At 48.0% G+C, this 23,764-nt stretch overlaps 1 protein-coding gene across 1 annotated transcript in view; it reads right to left on the minus strand.

Moving 5' to 3' along the window:
• Positions 1–1,435: 1,435 nt before the first annotated feature.
• The window catches only part of LOC137528606 (glutamine synthetase-like), an 82,763-nt gene continuing 60,434 nt past the window's right edge, over positions 1,436–23,764 (minus strand). Inside the window, exons 6-8 of the mRNA XM_068249950.1 lie at positions 9,997–10,124; positions 9,690–9,889; positions 1,436–2,173 (exon numbers count right to left, since the gene is read on the minus strand). Of these exons, the coding sequence (XP_068106051.1) occupies positions 1,852–2,173; positions 9,690–9,889; positions 9,997–10,124 (650 nt within the window). The 3' untranslated portion in view covers positions 1,436–1,851. The remainder of the gene's footprint in view (positions 2,174–9,689; positions 9,890–9,996; positions 10,125–23,764) is intronic.

Here is a 23,764-nt window from a genome sequence, read left to right on the forward strand (position 1 = left end):
CTAATGACATCAACACCCTATATCAGGTGTGCATAATTATTAGGCAACTTCCTTTCCTTTGGCAAAATGGGTCAAAAGAAGGACTTGACAGGCTCAGAAAAGTCAAAAATAGTGAGATATCTTGCAGAGGGATGCAGCACTCTTAAAATTGCAAAGCTTCTGAAGCGTGATCATCGAACAATCAAGCGTTTCATTCAAAATAGTCAACTGGGTCGCAAGAAGCGTGTGGAAAAAACAAGGCGCAAAATAACTGCCCATGAACTGAGAAAAGTCAAGCGTGCAGCTGCCAAGATGCCACTTGCCACCAGTTTGGCCATATTTCAGAGCTGCAACATCACTGGAGTGCCCAAAAGTACAAGGTGTGCAATACTCAGAGACATGGCCAAGGTAAGAAAGGCTGAAAGACGACCACCACTGAGAACAAGACACACAAGCTGAAACGTCAAGACTGGGCCAAGAAATATCTCAAGACTGATTTTTCTAAGGTTTTATGGGCTGATGAAATGAGAGTGAGTCTTGATGGGCCAGATGGATGGGCCCGTGGCTGGATTGGTAAAGGGCAGAGAGCTCCAGTCCGACTCAGAGCCAGCAAGGTGGAGGTGGAGTACTGGTTTGGGCTGGTATCATCAAAGATGAGCTTGTGGGGCCTTTTCGGGTTGAGGATGGAGGGAAAACAGTACACCTCTCTGAACAGTTTCTGGGAGGCTGTGGTTGCTGCTGCACGCAATGTTGATGGTGAACAGATCAAAACACTGACAGAATCCATGGATGGCAGGCTCTTGAGTGTCCTTGCAAAGAAAGGTGGCTATATTGGTCACTGATTTGTTTTGTTTTTGAATGTCAGAAATGTATATTTGTGAATGTTGAGATGTTATATTGGTTTCACTGGTAAAAATAAATAATTGAAATGGGTATATATTTGTTCTTTGTTAAGTTGCCTAATAATTATGCACAGTAATAGTCACCTGCTCACACAGATATCCCCCTAAAATAGCTAAAACTAAAAACAAACTAAAAACTACTTTCAAAAATATTCAGCTTTGATATTAATGAGTTTTTTGTATTCATTGAGAACATGGTTATTCCTCAAAAATACCACTTGCCTAATCATTCTGCACTCCCTGTATTACTTATTTGCTGCAGGCTTACCACTGAAATACCTCATGTTTTACCTCACTCTATGGGCTCTATTCATAAAACCTTACCGCAAGTTTTCCGCTCAAAACAGCGGATTTTCCCGTCCATTTAGCAAAGTGGGCATTCATAAAAGCTGTTCCCGCATGAAAATCTACAATCCCCCAGCAGAGCGAGAAATTTCCGCCTTCTCCAGTGTTTTTCTAGATTTATCTAGAAAAAAGTAACAAAATGGCCATTCATAAAGTTTAGAGGAAGCGGTATGTGGACGGGAAATACCGCTTCCTCTGATTTTGCGGATTACATACAAGTGAATGGGACAGACCTCCCAGAGAGAGCAGCGCACGGAGGGACTCTGCCGGCTGAAGTGTTTCCGCATGCCTTCCGACAGCTTACCGCCAGCTTTCAGCAGGAGATCTCCGCACTTGCATCGCAGCTGGCAAGATTTTTTTGAATGACCACCCAGAAGTGTAAAATACCGCTGCGGTATTTTCCATCCAGGAGTTTTTTCGCCACAACTTTTTTATGAATAGAGCCCTATGCATTTACCACATGTTTTACCTCATGTTTGGAAATGGAGAAAAATCTTTCAGAATTGATAAAAGAAGAGGAAAATACAGCATGAGGTATTTTACCTACAAAAAAATATTTACCTCACATAACTACCAGAATTGAGCCCATTGGGTGGAGTTTCCTGGGAGGGTCCAGCCCTCAGATCTAATTCTTGGAATAGTCTTTGGTTTCGCTGCCAGTCTCGTTCAAAATGGTTGTCCTGGCGAGGGCCTCAGTAACAGCGTAAGGGTCGCAGTTAGCAGCCGGCCGACGATCTTCAAAGTAGCCGAAGCCCTCCTGTTCCACCTGGCGGGGGATGCGAATGCTGGCATCACGGCTGGCCACACTGGCGGAGAATTCATGGATGCTGGAGGTCGCGTGCAGTCCGGTCAGACGGCGGGAGTTGTCCTGTCCTCCCCGAGGATCGTACACGCAGATGTGATAGCTGTGACGTTTCCCCAGCTTATCAATGGCATCTTCAATGTGTCTGCAGGAGACAGTCATAATGAGACAATGTGCTACAGACCTGCCAACCCCTATCAGACCTGCCAACCATCCAACCCCTATCAGACCTGCCAACCCCTATCAGAACTGCCAACCATCCAACCCCTATCAGAGCAGCCTCCATCCAACCCCAATCAGACCTGCCAACCATCCAACCCATATCAGACCTGCCAACCATCCAACCCATATCAGACCTGCCAACCATCCAACCCCTATCAGAGCAGCCTCCATCCAACCCCAATCAGACCTGCCAACCATCCAACCCATATCAGACCTGCCAACCATCCAACCCCTATCAGACCTGCCAACCAACCCCTATCAGAGCAGCCTCCATCCAACCCCAATCAGACCTGCAAACCATCCAACCCATATCAGACCTGCCAACCATCCAACCCCAATCAGAGCAGCCTCCATCCAACCCCAATCAGACCTGCCAACCATCCAACCCATATCAGACCTGCCAACCATCCAACCCATATCAGACCTGCCAACCATCCAACCCATATCAGACCTGCCAACCATCCAACCCCTATCAGACCTGCCAACCATCCAACCCCTTGCAGTGCAACCTCCATCCAACGCCTATCAAACCTGCCAACCATCCAACCCCTTGCAGTGCAGCCTCCATCCAACCCCAATCAGACCTGCCAACCATCCAACCCCTATCAGACCTGCCAACCATCCAACCCATATCAGACTTGCCAACCATCCAACCCCAATCAGAGCAGCCTCCATCCAACCCATATCAGACCTGCCAACCATCCAACCTATATCAGGCCTGCCAACCATCCAACCCATATCAGACCTGCCAACCATCCAACCCATATCAGACCTGCCAACCATCCAACCCCTATCAGAGCAGCCTCCATCCAACCCCAATCAGACCTGCCAACCATCCAACCCATATCAGACCTGCCAACCATCCAACCCCTATCAGACCTGCCAACCATCCAACCCCAATCAGAGCAGCCTCCATCCAACCCCAATCAGAGCAGCCTCCGTCTAACCCCAATCAGACCTGCCAACCATCCAACCCCTATCAGAGCAGCCTCCATCCAACCCCAATCAGACCTGCCAACCATCCAACCCATATCAGACCTGCCAACCATCCAACCCATATCAGACCTGCCAACCATCCAACCCCTATCAGAGCAGCCTCCATCCAACCCCAATCAGACCTGCCAACCATCCAACCCATATCAGACCTGCCAACCATCCAACCCCAATCAGACCTGCCAACCATCCAACCCATATCAGACCTGCCAACCATCCAACCCATATCAGACCTGCCAACCATCCAACCCCAATCAGAGGAGCCTTCACCCAACCCAATCACACAGCAAATGTGTCATGACTAGGGATGTTCTTACGAGTAAATTCGAGTGCCTAAGCACTCTAATGTGTGTTTTAAATGAGCATTTGGCGAGGCTTGCAATGCATCCAATAGGACGTGTGCAAGCTATTTGGAGCGCAGGGAGGATGCGCAATTACGAATTAGAGTGCTTAGGCACTTGAATTTACAAGAGAGCATCCCTAGTCATGACTTCCACCCATTGTACCAATACTAGCCATGTATGGGCAGATTTGACAAAGACAAATCAATCCCTAATCGAATCTGATGAGATCTGTCAGCTGCTCATACACCGCAGGCAGATTCCCAATTTCATGCTGAAGTCGGACTTGTGACAAAGTGTCTCTCCCCCCCACCCGGTGCATTATGCACGTTACACATTACGTGTCCAACCTTCACCACTTCCGGGATTCCACACGTAGTTGCCTAATAAGGGCATGTACACAGTGATGTTACCGGGCAACCACACGGCGCGTGGACAGGCTGAGGCCGCGGACAGGTAATGTGTAACTTGCACAGGACACCGGGGTAAAGAGTCAGGGCAGTCACAAAGCCAATTACGGATAGATTTCAGCATGAAATCAGTCAGGAATCGGCCTGCAGTGTATGCGCAGCCGACAGATCTCTCTCCAATCAGATTCCAGAGTGTAATGCTGGGGGGGCATACTGTCTGACCACCCAGCACAACTAGGCTAAGAGCTGGATAATGGAGGAGGTTACATAGGCTGCCCAGAGCAACTGCAGCTCTGGGCCTCTGATAAAACGCAATGGCAGCGCAGTGCGATGTTACACTGCTCTTGCATTGGCAAACATTCAGACAGATACAAGACAGACTGGAATGAGGCAGCCAATCGCGACCGCAGCAATGGCTACCGCGCAAGAGCAGGACTAGAGGATTCACCATTCCTACGTCGGAGATGGCGCAATCCACAAGGCAGGACAGACAGAGCAAGATAAACAGGCAATAGGTCAAACACAGATAATCACAGGTAGTATTACACAGTATAACAGAACTAACTATTGTACAAAATACCTGGGGTCCTGCCAGTTCAAATGTACCACGGATCTGACTAAACATAAGCAATGACTTGAGACAAACAGAATGAACGCTTGCTAATCCAATCACTGACCCAGGGACAGCAAGCGTCCACACACAGACCAACATACAAGGCAGCAGGAACAGGACTAGGAAGGATTCGCTGCTCCACCGCAGGAGTCAGCGCAATCCACGCAAGGTAACAGGAACAGGACTAGGAAGGATTCGCTACTCCTACGCAGAAGTGAGCGCAATCCACGCAAGTGAACAGGAACAGGACTAGGAAGGATTCACTACTCCACCGCAGGAGTCAGCGCAATCCACGCAAGGTAACAGGAACAGGACTAGGAAGGATTCGCTACTCCTAAGCAGGAGTCAGCGCAATCCACGCAAGGTAACAGGAACAGGACTAGGAAGGATTCGCTACTCCTACGCAGGAATCAGCGCAATCCACGCAAGGTAACAGGAACAGGACTAGGAAGTATTCACTACTCCTCTGCAGGAATCAGCGCAATCCACGCAAGGTAACAGGAACAGGACTAGGAAGGATTCGCTACTCCTCCACAGGAGTCAGCGCAATCCACGCAAGGTAACAGGAACAGGACTAGGAAGGATTCGCTACTCCTCTGCAGGAATCAGCGCAATCCACGCAAGGTAACTGGAACAGGACTAGGAAGGATTCGCTACTCCTAAGCAGGAGTCAGCGCAATCCACGCAAGGTAACAGGAACAGGACTAGGAAGGATTCACTACTCCTCTGCAGGAATCAGCGCAATCCACGCAAGGTAACAGGAACAGGACTAGGAAGGATTCGCTACTCCTCCACAGGAGTCAGCGCAATCCACGCAAGGTAACAGGAACAGGACTAGGAAGGATTCGCTACTCCTCTGCAGGAATCAGCGCAATCCACGCAAGGTAACAGGAACAGGACTAGGAAGGATTCGCTACTCCTAAGCAGGAGTCAGCGCAATCCACGCAAGGTAACAGGAACAGGACTAGGAAGGATTCACTACTCCTCTGCAGTAGAGATGGGCCGAACGGTTCGCCGGCGAACGGTTCCCGGCGAACTTCGGTGGTTCGCGTTCGCCTCCCGCAGGCGAACGTTTCCGGAAGTTCGGTTCGCCCCACAATGCACTATGAGGGTCAACTTTGACCCTCTACATCACAGTCAGCAGGCCCAGTGTAGCCAATTAGGCTACACTAGCCCCTGGAGCCCCACCCCCCTTATATAAGGCAGGCAGCGGCGGCCATTACGGCCACTCGTGTGCCTGCATTAGAGAGAGTAGGGCGAGCTGCTGTCTGTCTCTCATAGGGAAAGATTAGTTAGGCTTAGCTTTTCCTGGCTGCATACCTGTTCAGTGATCCTGCCACTGCATACCTGTTCTGTGAACTCACCCACCACTGCATACCTGTTCAGTGATCCTGCCACTGCATTCCTGTTCTGTGAACCCACCCACCACTGCATACCTGTTCAGTGATCCTGCCACTGCATACCTGTTCTGTGAACCCACCCACCACTGCATACCTGTTCAGTGATCCTGCCACTGCATACCTGTTCTGTGAACCCACCACTGCATACCTGTTCTGTGATCCTGCCACTGCATACCTGTTCTGTGAACCCACCCACCACTGCATACCTGTTCAGTGATCCTGCCACTGCATACCTGTTCTGTGAACCCACCACTGCATACCTGTTCTGTGAACCCACCCACCACTGCATACCTGTTCAGTGATCCTGCCACTGCATTCCTGTTCTGTGAACCCACCCACCACTGCATACCTGTTCAGTGATCCTGCCACTGCATACCTGTTCTGTGAACCCACCACTGCATACCTGTTCTGTGAACCCACCACTGCATACCTGTTCTGTGAACCCACCACTGCATACTTGTTCAGTGATCCTGCCACTGCATACCTGTTCTGTGAACCCACCCACCACTGCATACCTGTTCAGTGATCCTGCCACTGCATACCTGTTCTGTGAACCCACCACTGCATACCTGTTCTGTGAACCCACCACTGCATACCTGTTCTGTTCAGTGGACCCGCCACTGCATACCTGTTCTGTTCAGTGGACCCGCCACTGTATACCTGTTTAGTGAACCCGCCACTGCATACCTGTTCTGTTCAGTGAACAGTTTGGTGTGTCAGTGTGAAGCAGTACCTTAATTACACTACCTGATTGATGTATACACATGCAAGATGTTTTAAAGCACTTTAGGCCTGTCATTTAGCATTCAATATGATTTCTGTCCTTAAAACGCTGCTTTGCGTCAAATCCAGATTTTTCCTGGGGACTTTTGCCGTATATCCCACTCCGCCATGCCCCCCCCCCCCCCCCCCCCCCCCCCAGGTGTTAGACCCCTTGAAACATCTTTTCCATCACTTTTGTGGCCAGCATAATTATTTTTTTTTTTCAAAGTTCGCATCCCCATTGAAGTCTATTGCGGTTCGCGAACTTTAACGCGAACCGAACCTTCCGCGGAAGTTCGCGAACCCGGTTCGCGAACCTAAAATTGGAGGTTCGGACCAACTCTACTCTGCAGGAATCAACGCAATCCACACAAGGTAACAGGAACAGGACTAGGAAGGATTCGCTACTCCTCTGCAGGAATCAGCGCAATCCACACAAGGTAACAGGAACAGGACTAGGAAGGATTTGCTACTCCCCCGCAGGAGTCAGTGCAATCCACACAAGGTAACAGGAACAGGACTAGGAAGGATTCGCTACTCCTCTGCAGGAATCAGCACAATCCACGCAAGGTAACAGGAACAGGACTAGGAAGGATTCGCTACTCCCACGCAGGAGTCAGCGCAATCCACGCAAGGTAACAGGAACAGGACTAGGAAGGATTCGCTACTCCCCCGCAGCAGTCAGCGCAATCCACACAAGGTAACAGGAACAGGACTAGGAAGGATTCGCTACTCCTTCGCAGGAGTCAGCGCAATCCACACAAGGTAACAGGAACAGGACTAGGAAGGATTCACTACTCCTCTGCAGGAATCAGCGCAATCCACGCAAGGTAACAGGAACAGGACTAGGAAGGATTCGCTACTCCTACACAGGAGTCAGTGCAATCCACACAAGGTAACAGGAACAGGACTAGGAAGGATTTGCTACTCCCCCGCAGGAGTCAGTGCAATCCACACAAGGTAACAGGAACAGGACTAGGAAGGATTTGCTACTCCCCCGCAGGAGTCAGTGCAATCCACACAAGGCAACAGGAACAGGACTAGGAAGAATTCACTACTCCCTTGCAGTAGTCAGCGCAATCCACACAAGGTAACAGGAACAGAACTAGGAAGGATTTACTACTCCCCCGCAGGAGTCAGCGCAATCCACACAAGGTAACAGGAACAGGACTAGGAAGGATTCGCTACTCCTTCGCAGGAGTCACCGCAATCCACACAAGGCAACAGGAACAGGACTAGGAAGAATTCACTACTCCCTTGCAGTAGTCAGCGCAATCCACACAAGGTAACAGGAACAGGACTAGGAAGGATTCGCTACTCCTCCGCAGGAATCAGCGCAATCCACGCAAGGTAACAGGAACAGGACTAGGAAGGATTCACTACTCCTACGCAGGAGTCAGCGCAATCCACGCAAGGTAACAGGAACAGGACTAGGAAGGATTCACTACTCTTACGCAGGAGCCAGCGCAATCCACGCAAGGTAACAGGAACAGGACTAGGAAGGATTCACTACTCTCCTGCAGGAGTCAGCGCAATCCACGCAAGGTAACAGGAACAGGACTAGGAAGAATTCACTACTCCTCTGCAGGAATCAGCACAATCCACGAAAGGTAACAGGAACAGGACTAGGAAGGATTCGCTACTCCCCTGCTGGAGTCAGCGCAATCCACGCAAGGTAACAGGAACAGGACTAGGAAGGATTCGCTACTCCTCTGCAGGAATCAGCGCAATCCACGCAAGGTAACAGGAACAGGACTAGGAAGGATTCGCTACTCCTACGCAGGAGTTAGCGCAATCCACGCAAGGTAACAGGAACCAGGAACAAAGGCCCAGAAGTAACAGCTAGACAGACTAACACTGAAACTATGACTGGCGGAGTCTGAAAGGAGAGGAAGACTTATGCCGGCATCAGCCAATGGATGCAAGCATGCAAACTCCCACACAGCTGAATGGTAATCACTCAATCCTGAGCAGTCCAGAGCTGCAGAGAGATTGCAGATGGAATGAACACTCAGTGTGAGTGCAAGCAGAACTATGCAAGCAAATGCATGTAAAGGAATCAGAACTGCTTGGCTGCAGTACCTCTGCAGCCAGCAGTACATGCTGCAGAAGCGAAGCGATCATGACACAGAGAAGATTTGTCTCTTGGGCAAATCTGCCCAACATCACTACATGTATGACTAACTGTAATCTGACGACAGAGCAGCAGAGACCGTCAGCTGTAAGTCCCTCAGTTCAGCAGCGTATCTGCCCAGTAAGAGGAACCTCATGTGCACTTCCTCTTAGAGGGCATGCTCAGTACAAGAATGCTGGTTCACTGCTGCAGGGCTAAAGACTGAGGGACTTCCAGAAGTATGGATGAGAAGGTCTGAACACAACCAGGAGTGCAGGAGTTAATCTAGGGGGCGTGGCATCTGCTGGGGGAGGAGTTTGAGGCATTGCCTGTAGGCTGAAACTATAAAATCAAACTTTTAAATGAATCTGTTCTTTCTAGTTCTGCATATCCCAGCCATTGGCTGAATGAGAGGAGAGGCTAAAGGGAGGGCCGTTTCTAGCCATAGACAAACCAGGCAAACAAAAGATGCCTTGCCTGGGGCACCAAAATGGCCACAGTGGTTAGTATCTCTTGCCTCTGATGAAGCGGAAGTTTAGCCTCGAAACAGCTGTCAGGCCTCAACATTATATGTACTGTCAGGATGCTGGGACTGAATTAAAGGTGACTAGAACGGCTTTTGTGGGCGGTGCCCAGATTCTGTTCACTCTTCCTTTTTCGATGGCCACAGTGGTGTTGGGAAGTACATTAGGCCCATGTAGGAGATCTACCCATTGCTTCTATATATGGTGTATATTTCACGTCTCCTGATCGCTTTTACCATTTGCCTTTTAATGCCCCCCCCCCCCTCATATTCTTAGAACTCACTTCAGACCACCCTCCTTCCGCATGTCCTCGGTGCTGTAGTTTGCGTGGCATCCGGCACCGCTCCAGTTACCAGTCATGGGTTTGGGGTCCAAGGTTGCCACCACGCCGAAGTCTTCACACACCCGGTGGAGGATGAAGCGGGCCATCCAGAGGTGGTCTCCCATATCTATCCCTTCACAGGGGCCGACCTGGAACTCCCACTGGCAGAGAGAGAGGAAGAGGGGTGTCAGTGATCTGGCCAGAGCCGCAGGAAGTCTACATATTACACCAGCAGAGAACATCGGAGAACCTCTAGAACCGCCCTCACCTGAGACGGCATCCCCTCGGCATTCGTGCCACAGATCTTGATGCCGGCGTACAGACAGGCCTTGTAGTGGCTCTCCACGATGTCCCGTCCGTAGACCTTGTCCGCACCAACGCCACAGTAATATGGACCTGAGGAGAAAAGCCAAGGTTGGATTAGAGTAAAAAACGATTAAGTTTCGACAGAAGAAGCTCAGGTTATTAGAAAAGCAGAATCTCCACCTAAACATGTATCTCGGATTATTGACAGGCAGTTTCTCCGGCCACCTGAACGTCCGCAGGGAACCCATTGGTTTGTCGTTGTCACAGAACGCCACGCGTAGCTCAGAACACAGACGTGATGGCTGCATTACACAGCTCAGCACCCCGGCAGCAGCTAATGAGGCCAGGAAGGTGATTAAACACTGAGCAGGGCACATGACAGACGTCACGCTGCGGCCATATGGTGCGCCTGTTTTACCTCCGTGACTAAACAGACTGGCCGGGGCTGAAAAACCTTCCACATGGTCAGTCCTTCAACTGATGGATTTTACAGAACAAGGAAAATAAAAACTACGCAGATATCCCACCTTGGCTTTTGACCCGGGTAACTAATGTTACTAGTGTTCTGGGCTTGCCCTTCCCCACAGTCCAACGCTCTGGACCAGCTCCATCCCCCACAGTCTAGCACTCTGGACCAGCCCCCTCCCCCACAGTCCAGTGCTCTGGACCAGCCCCCCCCCCCCCCCCCCAGTCCAACGCTCTGGACCAGCTCCATCCCCCACAGTCTAGCACTCTGGACCAGCCCCCTTCCCCACAGTCCAGTGCTCTGGACCAGCCCCCCCCCCCCAGTCCAACGCTCTGGACCAGCTCCATCCCCCACAGTCTAGCACTCTGGACCAGCCCCCTCCCCCACAGTCCAGCGCTATAGACCAGCCCCCTCCCCCACAGTCCAGTGTTCTGGACCAGCCCCCTCCCCCACAGTCCAGCGCTATGGACCAGCCCCCTCCCCCACAGTCCAGCGCTATGGACCAGCCCCCTCCCCCACAGTCCAGAATTCTGGACCAGTGGTTCTCAATATTTTGTCATGTACCTGTGACAATCCAGCCCCCGCGATCCTGTCCAATCTGCTCCCGTTAGCGTACGCAGGAAGTACAGTGAGCAGACTGACAATAGAGACCGGTTGCTGGATCGTCAAGGAGAAGAAGGTTAATGCGACAGAGCATGCCAATCCCGTCTAATCTGCTCCCGTTAGCATACGCAGGAAGTACGGTGAACAGACTGACAATAAAGATTGGTCGCGCAGCTGCCGACAATATGTAATGGGACAATCGCTCACCAATCCCGTATTACTAGGCCACTGTTGCCATGCAGGTCTCATGCACTAGAGACTTCTGGAGCCAAATTCACTGTGTGCGTAGTAAACGGTTAAGATTGGTTGGAGGTGACCATACATGTACAATCACAATTGTATGTACAATCGGTAAACTAAAAATATTAATTTCACGCTGGAAATCGGGTAATTACACTGCCACCACTGTCTGGTTTTGGATGGAGCAGACAGTCTCCAACTATCATAATACGGTAGCCAGCCCAATCACGTTCAACATGCTCCAGTCACCGTTCGGGGAATAGTCACTTCCGAAGGCTTAAAGACTGTGAGCCATGTGACGTTTAAAGAAAGGTTTCTGGGTCCATAGATGATGCAATCTCGACTGTATGTCCAATCGAGAAACTAAATGTAACGAACGGTGGAGCACAGACAGGATCTGATTACCGGTGATCTGCAGTATCACTGGGAATACAGATGTATACCAGATTATAAGTGATCTGCAGTATCACCGATAATCCGATATACCAGCTAACCTCTGTACTTGAGTAGAGTGTAGTATTTGGTGTAACAGTAACACTAAGAGGACTGAGCCTCAGTGCAGTGGGGAGTACTGCACGGATTCCTTCCGAAGACCTGAACTCTCCAAGGCGGGAGGAGTCAGGCTGCGAGTAGGAAGGTAAGTCTGAGAGTGACACTCAGGAGAAAGTGTCACTAACAGGACGGGGAACCGCCTCCAATAGTGAGGTTGGTTCTCGAGGTCAGACAAGCCAGATCGTAACACACGGACAGATAAAGTACAGATTCAGAAGGCAGAGGCGGAGTCTAGGTACAGGCAGAGTTCGGCAACAGGGTATCAGAAATATCGAGGTACAAAATCAAGAGGCAGAAGCAGAGTCTAAGGACGAGCCGGGGTTCGGCAACAGAGTATCAGAATAGCAAGGTACAAGATCAGAATACAAGAGGATGGTCAGGCAGGCAGAAGGTCATAACAGATAATCACAATCTCTCCTATGGGGCACGTCACCGCCGTTGGAGAGTCTATTAGGGATAATTTGTGCACAACTTATGCTGAAGCTAACGCCCCCCTTTACTGTACCTGTTTTGAATGCAAGGTGTGTAACCTGCCCGTTATTTGAGCTCTGCATACCTGTGCAGGTAGTCAATTCAGGTGCAGCGTCTGTTTGGAAGCGCTGCCATTTCCTTCTGCTGTACAAAACTTAAGTATACTTCAGGCTAGCTGCCTCCAGGGGTGTCAGCTTGCATTCAAATTTTAGAATTTAGATTAGTGTTAGCACATAATTTGCATCTGATTTGTATTCAAGGTGTGTATTTAGCCCCAAGGGGCTGGGCATATCTCTGGAGCTTTCACTTCACTTGCAGCCTGTGAGCGCTGCCCATTGCTTGCTGATAATCACAATCAAACTAGTACTTTAAGCTATCAACAGAATCTAGCTAAGTGTAGGATTACAGCTCCAGCTGGTCCCGGCACACTTAAGGATCTGACTACGGGTCTGAGTGCTCCCACGTATGTGTTCGCAACGCCAGACAAAGAGCAAGTGAACAGCCAGCAGTATATATACACAAGGACCTCTCCAGGACCTCCCTAATTGCTGGACCAATGAGAGTAGTGGAAAATGTCAGCTGACCCGCCTGGTCAGCTGACTCCCTTCTGGCTGTTATTTAAGCTCTGCCTCTGTGCGCGCGCGCGTCACTCTGAATCTAGGTGGACTATCAGTCCCAGCCACACCAGTACTGTTTTGCAATGTATCCAGTGAACTGAGTGCGGGAGCCGCCTCTAATGCGGATTCCGCCGTTACCAATGCGGATTCCGCCATTACCAATGCGGATTCCGCCGCTCTGCCTATGCGGCCTGCGGCGTTTTTTCCGCGTTGTGACGCCATGCTGGACGCGGAAACAGCCGCCTCACCTTGAGAGGCAGCGGCTTTTCCGCGTTTCATCACACTAAAGTTATCGATTTTGCACAGGAAATCAGTTACTAGCTAATCCTAGAAGGAAGAAACGGTTATTTACAACCTAGCTAGCAAATCAACAATTTATAAGCAAATAATAAAACAATGCGGTAGTATGACTGACTCTTCAGAGGGCAGATTCGTTATAGCAGCAACCAGATGACCAGAACAGGCACAAGACTGAACGATAAAAATCGTTAGTTGTATTCTAAAACTACATACTGTACACACACAGTTTACTTTAGAACAGATTGGTTTGATAGAAAGAGAGTAGAGATGAAAGAGAAACAGAATGTCTTAATATACAATTCAAATACCGTTATTGGTAGTCCATGCGGCAATCGCAAGTCTTTGTAGCCTGGGTTTGGAAGCATCTAGCTGGTCCAAACTCTCCCAGCACCGGCACCAAGTTGAACCTCAGAACTGGTGCACTTTTCAGTGGCCTAGGAACTTCCCATGCCAGGAATTATGAAGAAAATGTGAAGGAAATATGGATATTGGGGATTCCTGGGTCACAGTAGGTCAGCTGCTTCCAGAGAGATCCTGATAAGATCTGTGCATTTGCTAGCTCTGTGTGGAGGTGTGAAAGCTGGAGTCTGCTAGTCTCTCTCAGTTTTATTAGCTTCTGTCAGTTAAAAACTAGATGTAACGATTGGTGTCAGTAAGTAACAGAATTCTGATTATTAGGTGATCTGCAGTATCACCTATAATGCAGATATATACCTGATTATATGATGATCTGCAGAATCACCAATAATACAAGTATACAACCAGCTAATGTGATGGTAAGGTTTAGTGCTTGGTGCAGCAGTAGTACTGATAGGTATAGCTATGTCTCACAAGAGGAGCTGGTGGGCACTAACAGTACTGAACCCTTCACCAGAGACTAGGGCCCTCTGGTGAGAGTAGAGTGGTCAGACTAAACGAGTTGGCAACAGACAGACAGATACAGTACAAAGTCAGAAGGCAAAGGCAGGAAGATTATAACAGGCAGAGTCAGCAACAAGATTAGATGGGTAGAAGTACAGAATCACTGAGAGTAAGAATAGTCGGAACGAGCAAGAGTCATACACAGATAATACAATATTCAGTTATAATTATGGCTATCAAACAATCCTATCACTATGTGAAATCCCCGGTTTCCTCCCCTATCAAAGCACACCGGATCTATCTAAGGTCTGAGCGCTAACACCAAGTATTCGCAACAGCAGACAAAGAGCAACTGACAGCTCTCTGCTTTTATGCTGGCAGGGACTCCCCGAGCCCTGCATAACTAGCCAGACCAATCCGCGGTGAGAAGCACTCCCCGTGACGTCAGCCGACCCGCAGGTCAGCTGACACACCTTCGGGAAGCGTAAAGGTCCCGCCGCTGGGCGCGCGCACGCGTAGCTCTGAGCCTGTGTGATGGCGCGAGCCCCGTGCGTGGCGTGCGACCCAGCTGAGCAGTGGGGATGGCGGCGGCGGTCACGCTGCTTTCCGTGATCGCCGCCTCCCCGCCGCTCGTTACACTAGATTAATGGCATCGTCACACACCAGGGGACTATGTCTTTCCAGGACACAGCTTTTAACACTCCGTGAAAGAAGCTGTAATTAGAAGCTATCAAAGAGCCAGGGAGAAGAGAAAAAAAAGTGGATTTAAACCCCCCAAAAAATGTCATTTTGGTTGGTTTGTAAAGAAATATGCGTTTATTGCTCACATGACACATAAGCGGTTTATCTCGGGAACCGCAGAGCGTCACGGTACCCCTTTATAAAAGACAAGAACCTCTTAATATACATTCAATTCTCTTAAGTACCCCTCTACACATAGTACACTAAAATGGTGTAAATAGGATATCCAGTCGTTCCACGGTTGTCAAAACAAAACAAAAAAATAAACAAAAATAAATAAATTAAAAAAAAACACTAAGCTAAATTTAAAGTGGACCTGGACTCTTGCAAAGTTCACAGGAAAAACAAATGCACCCAGAGTGTTTAGAGAGACGAGCCTGTCTGATTCCCCCTCATCTAAGTAATCAAAAGTGTAATTTAATCTCTCAGCTGTGTCCGCAGAGAAATTTGTTAAGCCCTCAGCAGCCTCAGCTAATTTGTAAATAGGATGTTAAACCTTTGCCTGCTTCCAGAAAAGCAAGAAGTAGACACTGCAGATTTATAGCAGCTGCAACAAAAAGGTTCTCTTTACAAAGAATATGCTGATTCTCATCTTTAAAAGCAGAGAGGAAGTTCTGAGTTCAGGTCCACTTTAAAGTAAGTCTGAGGTGAAAATAAACTGAGATAGACAAATGATATTTATCCTCCTACTCCTAAACAATGACTAAATATCCCAGGGTTTTCTTTTACATTTAAATATTTACAAATTATTAACTCTTTCAAGCAGCAAAATTAAAAAAGCAAAACCAGCCTGGTTATTCATATGTTCTGTACATACACATGTTTATTCTCATGTCCCATCTTATCCTGAACACTGGTTCAAACAACCCAAGTGCCTCTGAGCTACACATACCACACTTCAGACGTCAGATCTGTGTGTGCTTTGATCCGGCAGGACCCCGGGGATTTCACACTAGATTAGGAGATTTATATTGTATTGATTATTTGTTGTGACTCTTTGCCTGTTCTTCTGACTCTCCGTTTACCTTACGATTCTGTACCTCTGCCAATCTGATCAGTTGCCGATAGTAATTCCGCATACCGCCGATCCCAAATTCCGCTTCCTTTTAATTCCGGCGGTATTCCAGACCAGTTCCGCGGAATTCCGTCGCAAAACTTTTAAAATATCCCTCTCCCTCTCTCTCTCTCTCTCTCTCTCTCTCTCTCTCTCTCTCTCTCTCTCTCTCTCTCTCTCTCTCTCTCTTTCTCCCTAAAGCATGAACCACACTACATGGTAGTAGGTATCTGTCTTACCCACTAGACCATCAACCACACTCAGGGCCAGGCTGAGGCAGAGGCTGGAGAGGCTCCAGCCTCAGGGCGCAGTGTAGGAGGGGGTGCACAATTCATTCAGCTGTCATTGTCAATTGTGTTTAAAGCAGAAAGAAATAAGAAAATGTGATACATGGCAGCGACTGCAAGCCAGATAACTAGAGATTAAGGTGTTGGGGGGGGGGGGGGGTTGGGGGCCCTGGGGCACCTCTTAGTGTAATAGCAATCAGTGTGTGACGGCTGAGGTGGGAGGGATGGGGGGGCGCACTTTGCTGTCTCAGCCTTGGGTGTCCCACCTCTGACCACACTACATGCTAAAGCTGGCCTAGCATGTACCATACTACCATTATGATCAATTCAATAGAAACTTTTTCTATTGAACTGATGCTACTGTGTAGCATGTAGTGTGGTTGATGGTCTAGGGGGTAAGACAGATACCTACTACACACTGAGTCCTGGGTTCAAATCCCAGCTATGGTATATAAGCATGCTTTTCAAAAAGTACAAATCCTTAATCATGCTACTTTTACTATCGAATTGATCATAATGGTAGTATGCTTTATGCTAGGCCAGCTTTAGCATGTAGTGTGCTTCATGGTCTAGAGGGTAAGACAGATACCTACTACACACTGTGTCCTGGGTTCAAATCCCACCTATGGTATATAAGCTGTTTTGAAAATCTGCAATTCCGTATTGGATGATTGGATGGAGAGAGAGAGAGAGAGAGAGAGAGAGAGAGAGAGAGATCTGGTGTTATTGCGGAAAAGTCAGCCGAAATTATAAAATTTCCGCTGAATTCCGTTTGAGAGGTAAAGGAATTCCGTTTTGACTACAGGAGTCGGAATTAATCTAATTCCGGCCGGAATCACGGAATTAATAATTCCACGGAATTTTCCGAGCACCCCTAATGACCACTCTCCTATTAGTGAGGCCCTGACCCTCAGGGCCGTCACTTTCGTGTGTTCCTGAATATTACTGTGCACCCAATCACGAGTGTCTTTTCATTTGAATAAAGTACTGACTGTTGTGCTGATAGAGCTACTACTGATCAAAATATACATCACTGATCATTACATAACAACAGACCAATTAAATTATGGAGGCACTGTGTCAGCGGGTTCAGGCCCTAACCACAGCTGTAGATCAGTTGAATCTTACAGTCGCTTCGCAACAGTCTCAATTAAATCTTTCGACTGATGCCGTGCACAACCTTCAAAGTTCTGCATCTTCAGTGCCTCCCGTTCGTGTTATTGAACCTAAGATGGCGCTTCCAAAGAAATTCTCTGGTCTTAGGACTGATTTTAGAAATTTCAGGAACAGGTGTATGTCGTATTATGAAATGAGACCTGTATCATCAGGCACGGAATCACAGAGGGTAACGCTAGTTAAAACGTTACTACACGGTGATTCGCAGACCTGGGCCTATAATCTGCCTGACGGACATGAAGCTTTGACCAGAGCCGGATTAAGGCTAAATGGGGCCCTAAGCAAAGTAACTGATTTGGGCCCCCCATCATGTCGTAATAGAATCAGAAGATGCAGCTGCACAGCAATATGTCGCACACACCGGGCAGCCGAGCTACTGGTTGCTATGGGCAACAGCACGCTTTCTTCTGTGGGTGCACAATGCAGGGAATAGCAGCGGCAAAATGCAGAGTGAGAGATGAATGGCTGGGACATTTGCACTCAGGGGCTGGGGCATCCCTGTGAAGAGGGCGCCAGATATCACAGCAGCACTTTCCCCCTGCATCTCCAGCCTGGCAATAGCAGAAAGCTCTGGACACCGCCAAACCGGAAGCCGTTCCCCAGACAGAATTACATAACCACCCCCACCACCGAACAACCGATTTCCTCCCAAACTAGACAGCCACCATGCAGCCTCCATCCCAGTGAATATGATAGTCCAGCAGAGAAGGCAGCCGCAGTGGGGGAGAATGACAGCACCAGATGAATCACATTCACCTATTGCGATCCAAGCAATAGAGGTCCCGTCATCCGGAGCCCATCTGTCTCCTCTAGAGTGCTGCCGCTCTGTTACTACTACTATTACTACTTCCTACTTCATGTCTGATCTGAGAATCAGGAAGTTCAGAGCGAGCGGCTGCACTGTAGAAGAGACAGATGGGTTTCAGATGGCGGGATCTCTATTGCTTGGATCATGGATAGGCGAGTGAGCGTTTGCCATCTGCTGCTATCATTCTTGCTGCAGCTGTGGTTCTCTGTGGGAAGGGAGGGTGGAGTGGGCAGCGGCAGAGCGCACAGTAGCAGGAGGGGGACCTAGGAGGAGAGCCTGGCTCTGAAGACAATCAGCAGCGCACGGCATCATTTGACAAGACAAGACAAATAACATTTATATTGCGCTTTTCTCCTGGTGGACTCAAAGCGCCAGAGCTGCAGCCACTAGGACGCGCCCTATAGGCAGTAGCAGTGTTAGAGAGACTTGCCTACGGTCTCCTACTGAATAGATGCTGGCTTACTGAACAGGCAGAGCTGAGATTCGAACCCTGGTCTCCTGTGTCAGCGGCAGAGCCCTTAAAGGGACTCCAAGCAGTGCCTGTGGATATGCCTTTAAGCATACCCACAACTAATTCATTACATCCTCACACCTACCAGCATGATGTTTGTAATTATATCCCCCTGGGTTCCTTATATTTCATTGCATTGTGCTGAATCGAGCCGCCACTTTGTAGAAAAGTCGTCCTGTGGCCGTGATTTCGATTGTGAAAATATCAAAAACTAAAAGGCATAGAGCAGCCGTTTATATATCATTGGAAAGAGGAGAAAAAGAGCTTTAAAATGATATGCATCTTTCCATAGTTACTGCACTGCTCAGAGTCCCTTTAACCATTATACCATCCAGCCACCGCTGACTTTGGAGAAAAGTCGTCCTGTGGCCGTGATTTCGATCGCGAAAATATCGAAAACTAAAAGACATAGAGCAGCTGTTTATATATAATTGGAAAGAGGAGAAAGAGAGCTTTAAAATGATATGAATCTTTCCATAGTTACTGCACTGCTCAGAGTCCCTTTAACCATTATACCATCCAGCCACTGCTGACTTTGGAGAAAAGTTGTCCTGTGGCTGTGATTTCAATCGCGAAAATATCGAAAACTAAAAGGCATAGAGCAGCTGTTTTTTTATCATTGGAAAGAGGAGAAAGAGAGCTTTAAAATGATATGAATCTTTCCATAGCTACTGCACTGCTCAGAGTCCCTTTAACCATTATACCATCCAGCCACCGCTGACTTTGGAGAAAAATCGTCCTGTGGCCACGATTTCAATCGCGAAAATATCGAAAACTAAAAGGCATAGAGCAGCCGTTTAGATATCATTGGAAAGAGGAGAAAGAGAGCTTTAAAATGATATGCATCTTTCCATAGTTACTGCACTGCTCAGAGTCTCTTTAACCATTATACCATCCAACCACCGCTGACAGGATGGCAAGGGCTGGTTTATGTGCTAATGGGGCCCCTTTGACTCTGAATGGGGCCCCAAGCGACTGCTTTTGTTGCCTGGTCGGTAATCCGGCCCTGGCTTTGACGTCCGTACAGACATTTTTCAAGTCCATGGCCGTTATATATGATGATCCAGACATAGCAGCCACAGAGGAAAGAAAGTTAAAAAATCTTCGTCAGGGTCATAATTCTGTTGAAGATTATGCTTCAGAATTAAGAAAGCGGGCTGTCTCTTCCAGGTGGGAACATTTTGCACTATTAGATCGTTTCCTTACGGGGATCGTTTCCTTACGGGTATCAGACGTCATGATTAGTCACTCCGAGCCGAAAACACTGGATGAGGCTATATCATTGGCCATTAAGATTGACCAAAGAATTCGGCTTCACAAACAGGGCAGGTCTCATGCTTCTCCTAAGGCTATCTTTGCTACCACCTCGGTCACGACTAGTTCTGATGAACCTATGCAAATAGGCCATTCCAAACTGTCAGAAACTGAGAAAACTAGGAGGAGAGAGGGCCTCTGCTTGTACTGTGGGGAGAAGGGTCATCTGATTCAAAACTGTAGTAAGAAGTCAGAAAAACTTCTCCGCCAAGGTGTAGTGGGAGGTACTACCCTAGGCGAACCTGTTTTACCTCACGAGAATGGAAAAATGTTATTACCTTGCTCTATTACTTGGGAAAATCAAGTTTTGTGTACTCAGGCTTTTATAGATTCAGGCTCGGCAGCTAACTTCATCGATCTAGATTTGGCCTTGAAATGGAAAATTCCAGTTCATCCCATGGAAAGGCAAATTGTAACGGTCTTGTGTCATAGCTCAGATGTCTGATTTTGTGGTGATCTGCAGAATCACCAATAATGCAGACGCTATACCCGATTATGTGTGATCTGCAGAATCACCAATAATACCAGTATAGCAGACAAGGAGCAGAGCGTGTAGTGGTTGGTGCAACCGTAACTTTAATGGTACAATGAGACCTCACCAGAGGGGCTGGTGAGGTACAAACAGTACACTGACCGTGCACTAACGTACAACCTCCAGCAAGCTAGAGGAACAATACTGAAGAGACTGAATCTCCCGAGGTGTGGGTGATTCAGAATATGCTGCAGTCAAATGAACACCCAAGGGGCGGGTGAGTCAGACTGTACTGCAGCCTGCGAGACACAGAAAATACTACAATGACAGGTTACCTAACGAGCAGGTAATTAAGACTGAACTAAGGCCTAGCAGAACTGCTTCACCAGCGGAGCTGGCGTAGTAACACCTCACCAGTGGCGAGGGCCCACTGGTGAGTAGAATGGTCAGGCAGGCAAGGTTCGGCAACAGAGAGGTAAGTATCAGTACAGGATCGTGAGACAAGAGAGTAATCGGTAATCAGGCAGAGGTTCAGCAACAGGAAGGTACGTATCGGTACAGAATCATGAGACAAGAGAGTAATCGGTAATCAGGCAGAGGTTCAGCAACAGGTAGGCAGATAAGCGAAGGTACAGGATCAGGGGGCAGGATCAGAGTCAGAGAATTCGCTAAGAGTCATACACAGGAGATCAATACATAAGCAATATCCTAGTCTGGGTGTGAAGTCCTTGGCATCAACACCAGGGAACTAGCCTAAGGTCTAAACACTAACACGCAAGTATTCACGACAATGGACAATGTAATAATGAAGCCCGGAGGCTTATGGAGCAGAGGAGACCTCACTCTCATCAGCCAATCCTGGGCGCCGTGGGTCTCCTCTCACGTCAGCTGACCAGCAGGTCAGCTGACGGGCTTCCTCCCGCATAAAGGTCCCGTCTGTGCGCGCTAAGGCGACCCCTGGCAAGTGAGAAGGCTCCGTACTCGGCGTCCTGAACGCTGGACGGACGGATGGCCGCATGGAGGCAGCTGCGGCGGCGGTGCTGTTCGCCGCAGCTGCCTCGTACATTACACAAATCTATGTAACTGCCATCGATGATTCTCCCCTACAGAACAAACAGCCTCTCTCGCAAACACCACCCCTCATTTGTCACGTGGGAGTTTTGCATAGAGAAGAAATTCAATTTTATGTGCTAAACATGTCCACCTCCACTGTTGTTCTTGGTCTCCCTTGGTTATGTAAACATTCTTCTCAAATAGACTGGAACACAGGACAACTGCTGGCCTGGTCTCCTGCCTGTCAGAAACATTGTTTGGAGAGAATTACTTTGTGTTCTGCTGAAGTTCTAGTGGAGGGAGTTCCTCCTCAGTATAGTGCCTACTCTGATGTTTTTTATGACTTTCGAGGAGTGGCGTCATTGGTTGGAGGGGGCTGAACATGTGATCACGGTGTACACAGATCATAAGAATTTGGAGTATATAGAAGGGGCTAAGAGACTCAATCCACGACAAGCTCGTTGGGCACTCTTTTTCTCCAGATTCAAGTTTATAATAACCTACAAACCTGGTAATAAAAATAAAGCAGAAGCACTGTCCCGTTGCTTTGAACCAGAGACAGTTCAGCCCTCAGACCCTGTCAGTATTCTGCCAGAACATATAGTGGAGGCAGCCACGGAACCCATAGAGGATCTGGCAACCACTCTGGGCCCTTATCAACAAGATACCCCAGAAGGGAAACCAGATGATCTTCTCTTTGTCCCACTGCATCTACGCCTCCAAATTATGCAACTATTTCACGGTCACAAGAACATGGGGCATCCTGGTATGACCAGAACCTATGAAGTGTTGTCTCGTTGTGTGTGGAGGCCTTCACTTAGGAACGATTGCAAGGAGTTTTTAACATCCTGTACAGTTTGTGCCAGAAGCAAGCCTTCTCGGCAGGCTCCAGCAGGGACACTGCAGTCATTGCCTGTACCCACTGAGCCACGGACTCATATCTCCATGGACTTTGTGGGGGAACTCCCTAGTTCCAAAGGAAAGACAGTGATATGAGTGGTAGTGGACCGTTTTAGTAAGATGGTTCATTTTGTACCTTTGAAAAACTACCGTCTGCCCAGGAATTGGCAGATTTCTTTGTCACTCATATTTTCCGCTTACATGGAATACCACAGAATATAGTGTCAGACAGGGGAGTTCAATTTGTTTCTAAATTTTGGCGAGCTTTCTGTAAGCAGTTGGGTTTGACCTTGTCTTTCTCCTCAGGATATCATCCTCAGACTAACGGTCAAACAGAAAAGATGAACCAGTCTCTTGAACAATTTCTCCGCTGTTACGTGGCCGATTCACAACATGAATGGGTAAAATTCCTCCCTTTTGCGGAATTTGCCCATAATAATCTGATGAATACTTCCTCAGGATTTTCACCTTTTCAGGTTGTCACGGGGAGGTCACCTAAGTTTTCTCCTTTACCTGTGGGTAATTCTCCCTTTCTTGCATTGGAAGAATGGCAGAAGTCTTTAAAAAGAAATTGGGCTTTAGTAAAGGTCAATCTGGAGAAATCTTTTGAGGTTCAAAAAAGACAAGCTGATAAAAAGCGTTCTCCTGGGTGGGTTTTTTCACCAGGAGATTTGGTATGGGTCTCCACCTGTCATATTGCTTTAAAGCGGAATATAACCCTGCATTTCAACTTTGCTCTAAAACATTATTTACAGCATATTATATGCAACCAGCATTTTTTTTTTTACTAGACCAGCATTGGAAGGGTTACACAGGGCTTTAAACTTCCTGGAGATTTCTGCAGACGCATCCGAAGCTGACATAGATACATTTTGTTTACATAAATGTATCTAAGTGTTGAATGTGACTCCTCTCTGTCTCTGACTGAGAATGAGCTGGAGGACAGCCAAAGAGTGTGTAACATTTCTCAATAGATACATTTAACTAAATAGAATGTAACAATCTGAATTTCTGCATATCTCTCCACACAACTTTAAACCTCTGTGTTTAACCCTTCCAATGCTGGTCTAGTAAAAAAAAAATGCCTTTTGCATATAATATGCTGTAAATAATGTTTTAGAGCAAAGTTGAAATGCAGGGTTATATTCCGCTTTAAGACAACCTTCAGCGAAGTTGGGGCCTAAATATATTGGTCCATATCCTAGTACTGAAAAGATTAATGAGGTGGCGTATAGAGTGGCTCTTCAAGCTACTATGAGGGGTGTAAAGTCCTTTCATGTTTCTTTATTAAAACCTGCTGTACA

This window comes from Hyperolius riggenbachi, chromosome 8 (genome assembly GCF_040937935.1).
Source record: "Hyperolius riggenbachi isolate aHypRig1 chromosome 8, aHypRig1.pri, whole genome shotgun sequence".
Classification (NCBI taxonomy): Eukaryota; Metazoa; Chordata; class Amphibia; order Anura; family Hyperoliidae; genus Hyperolius; species Hyperolius riggenbachi.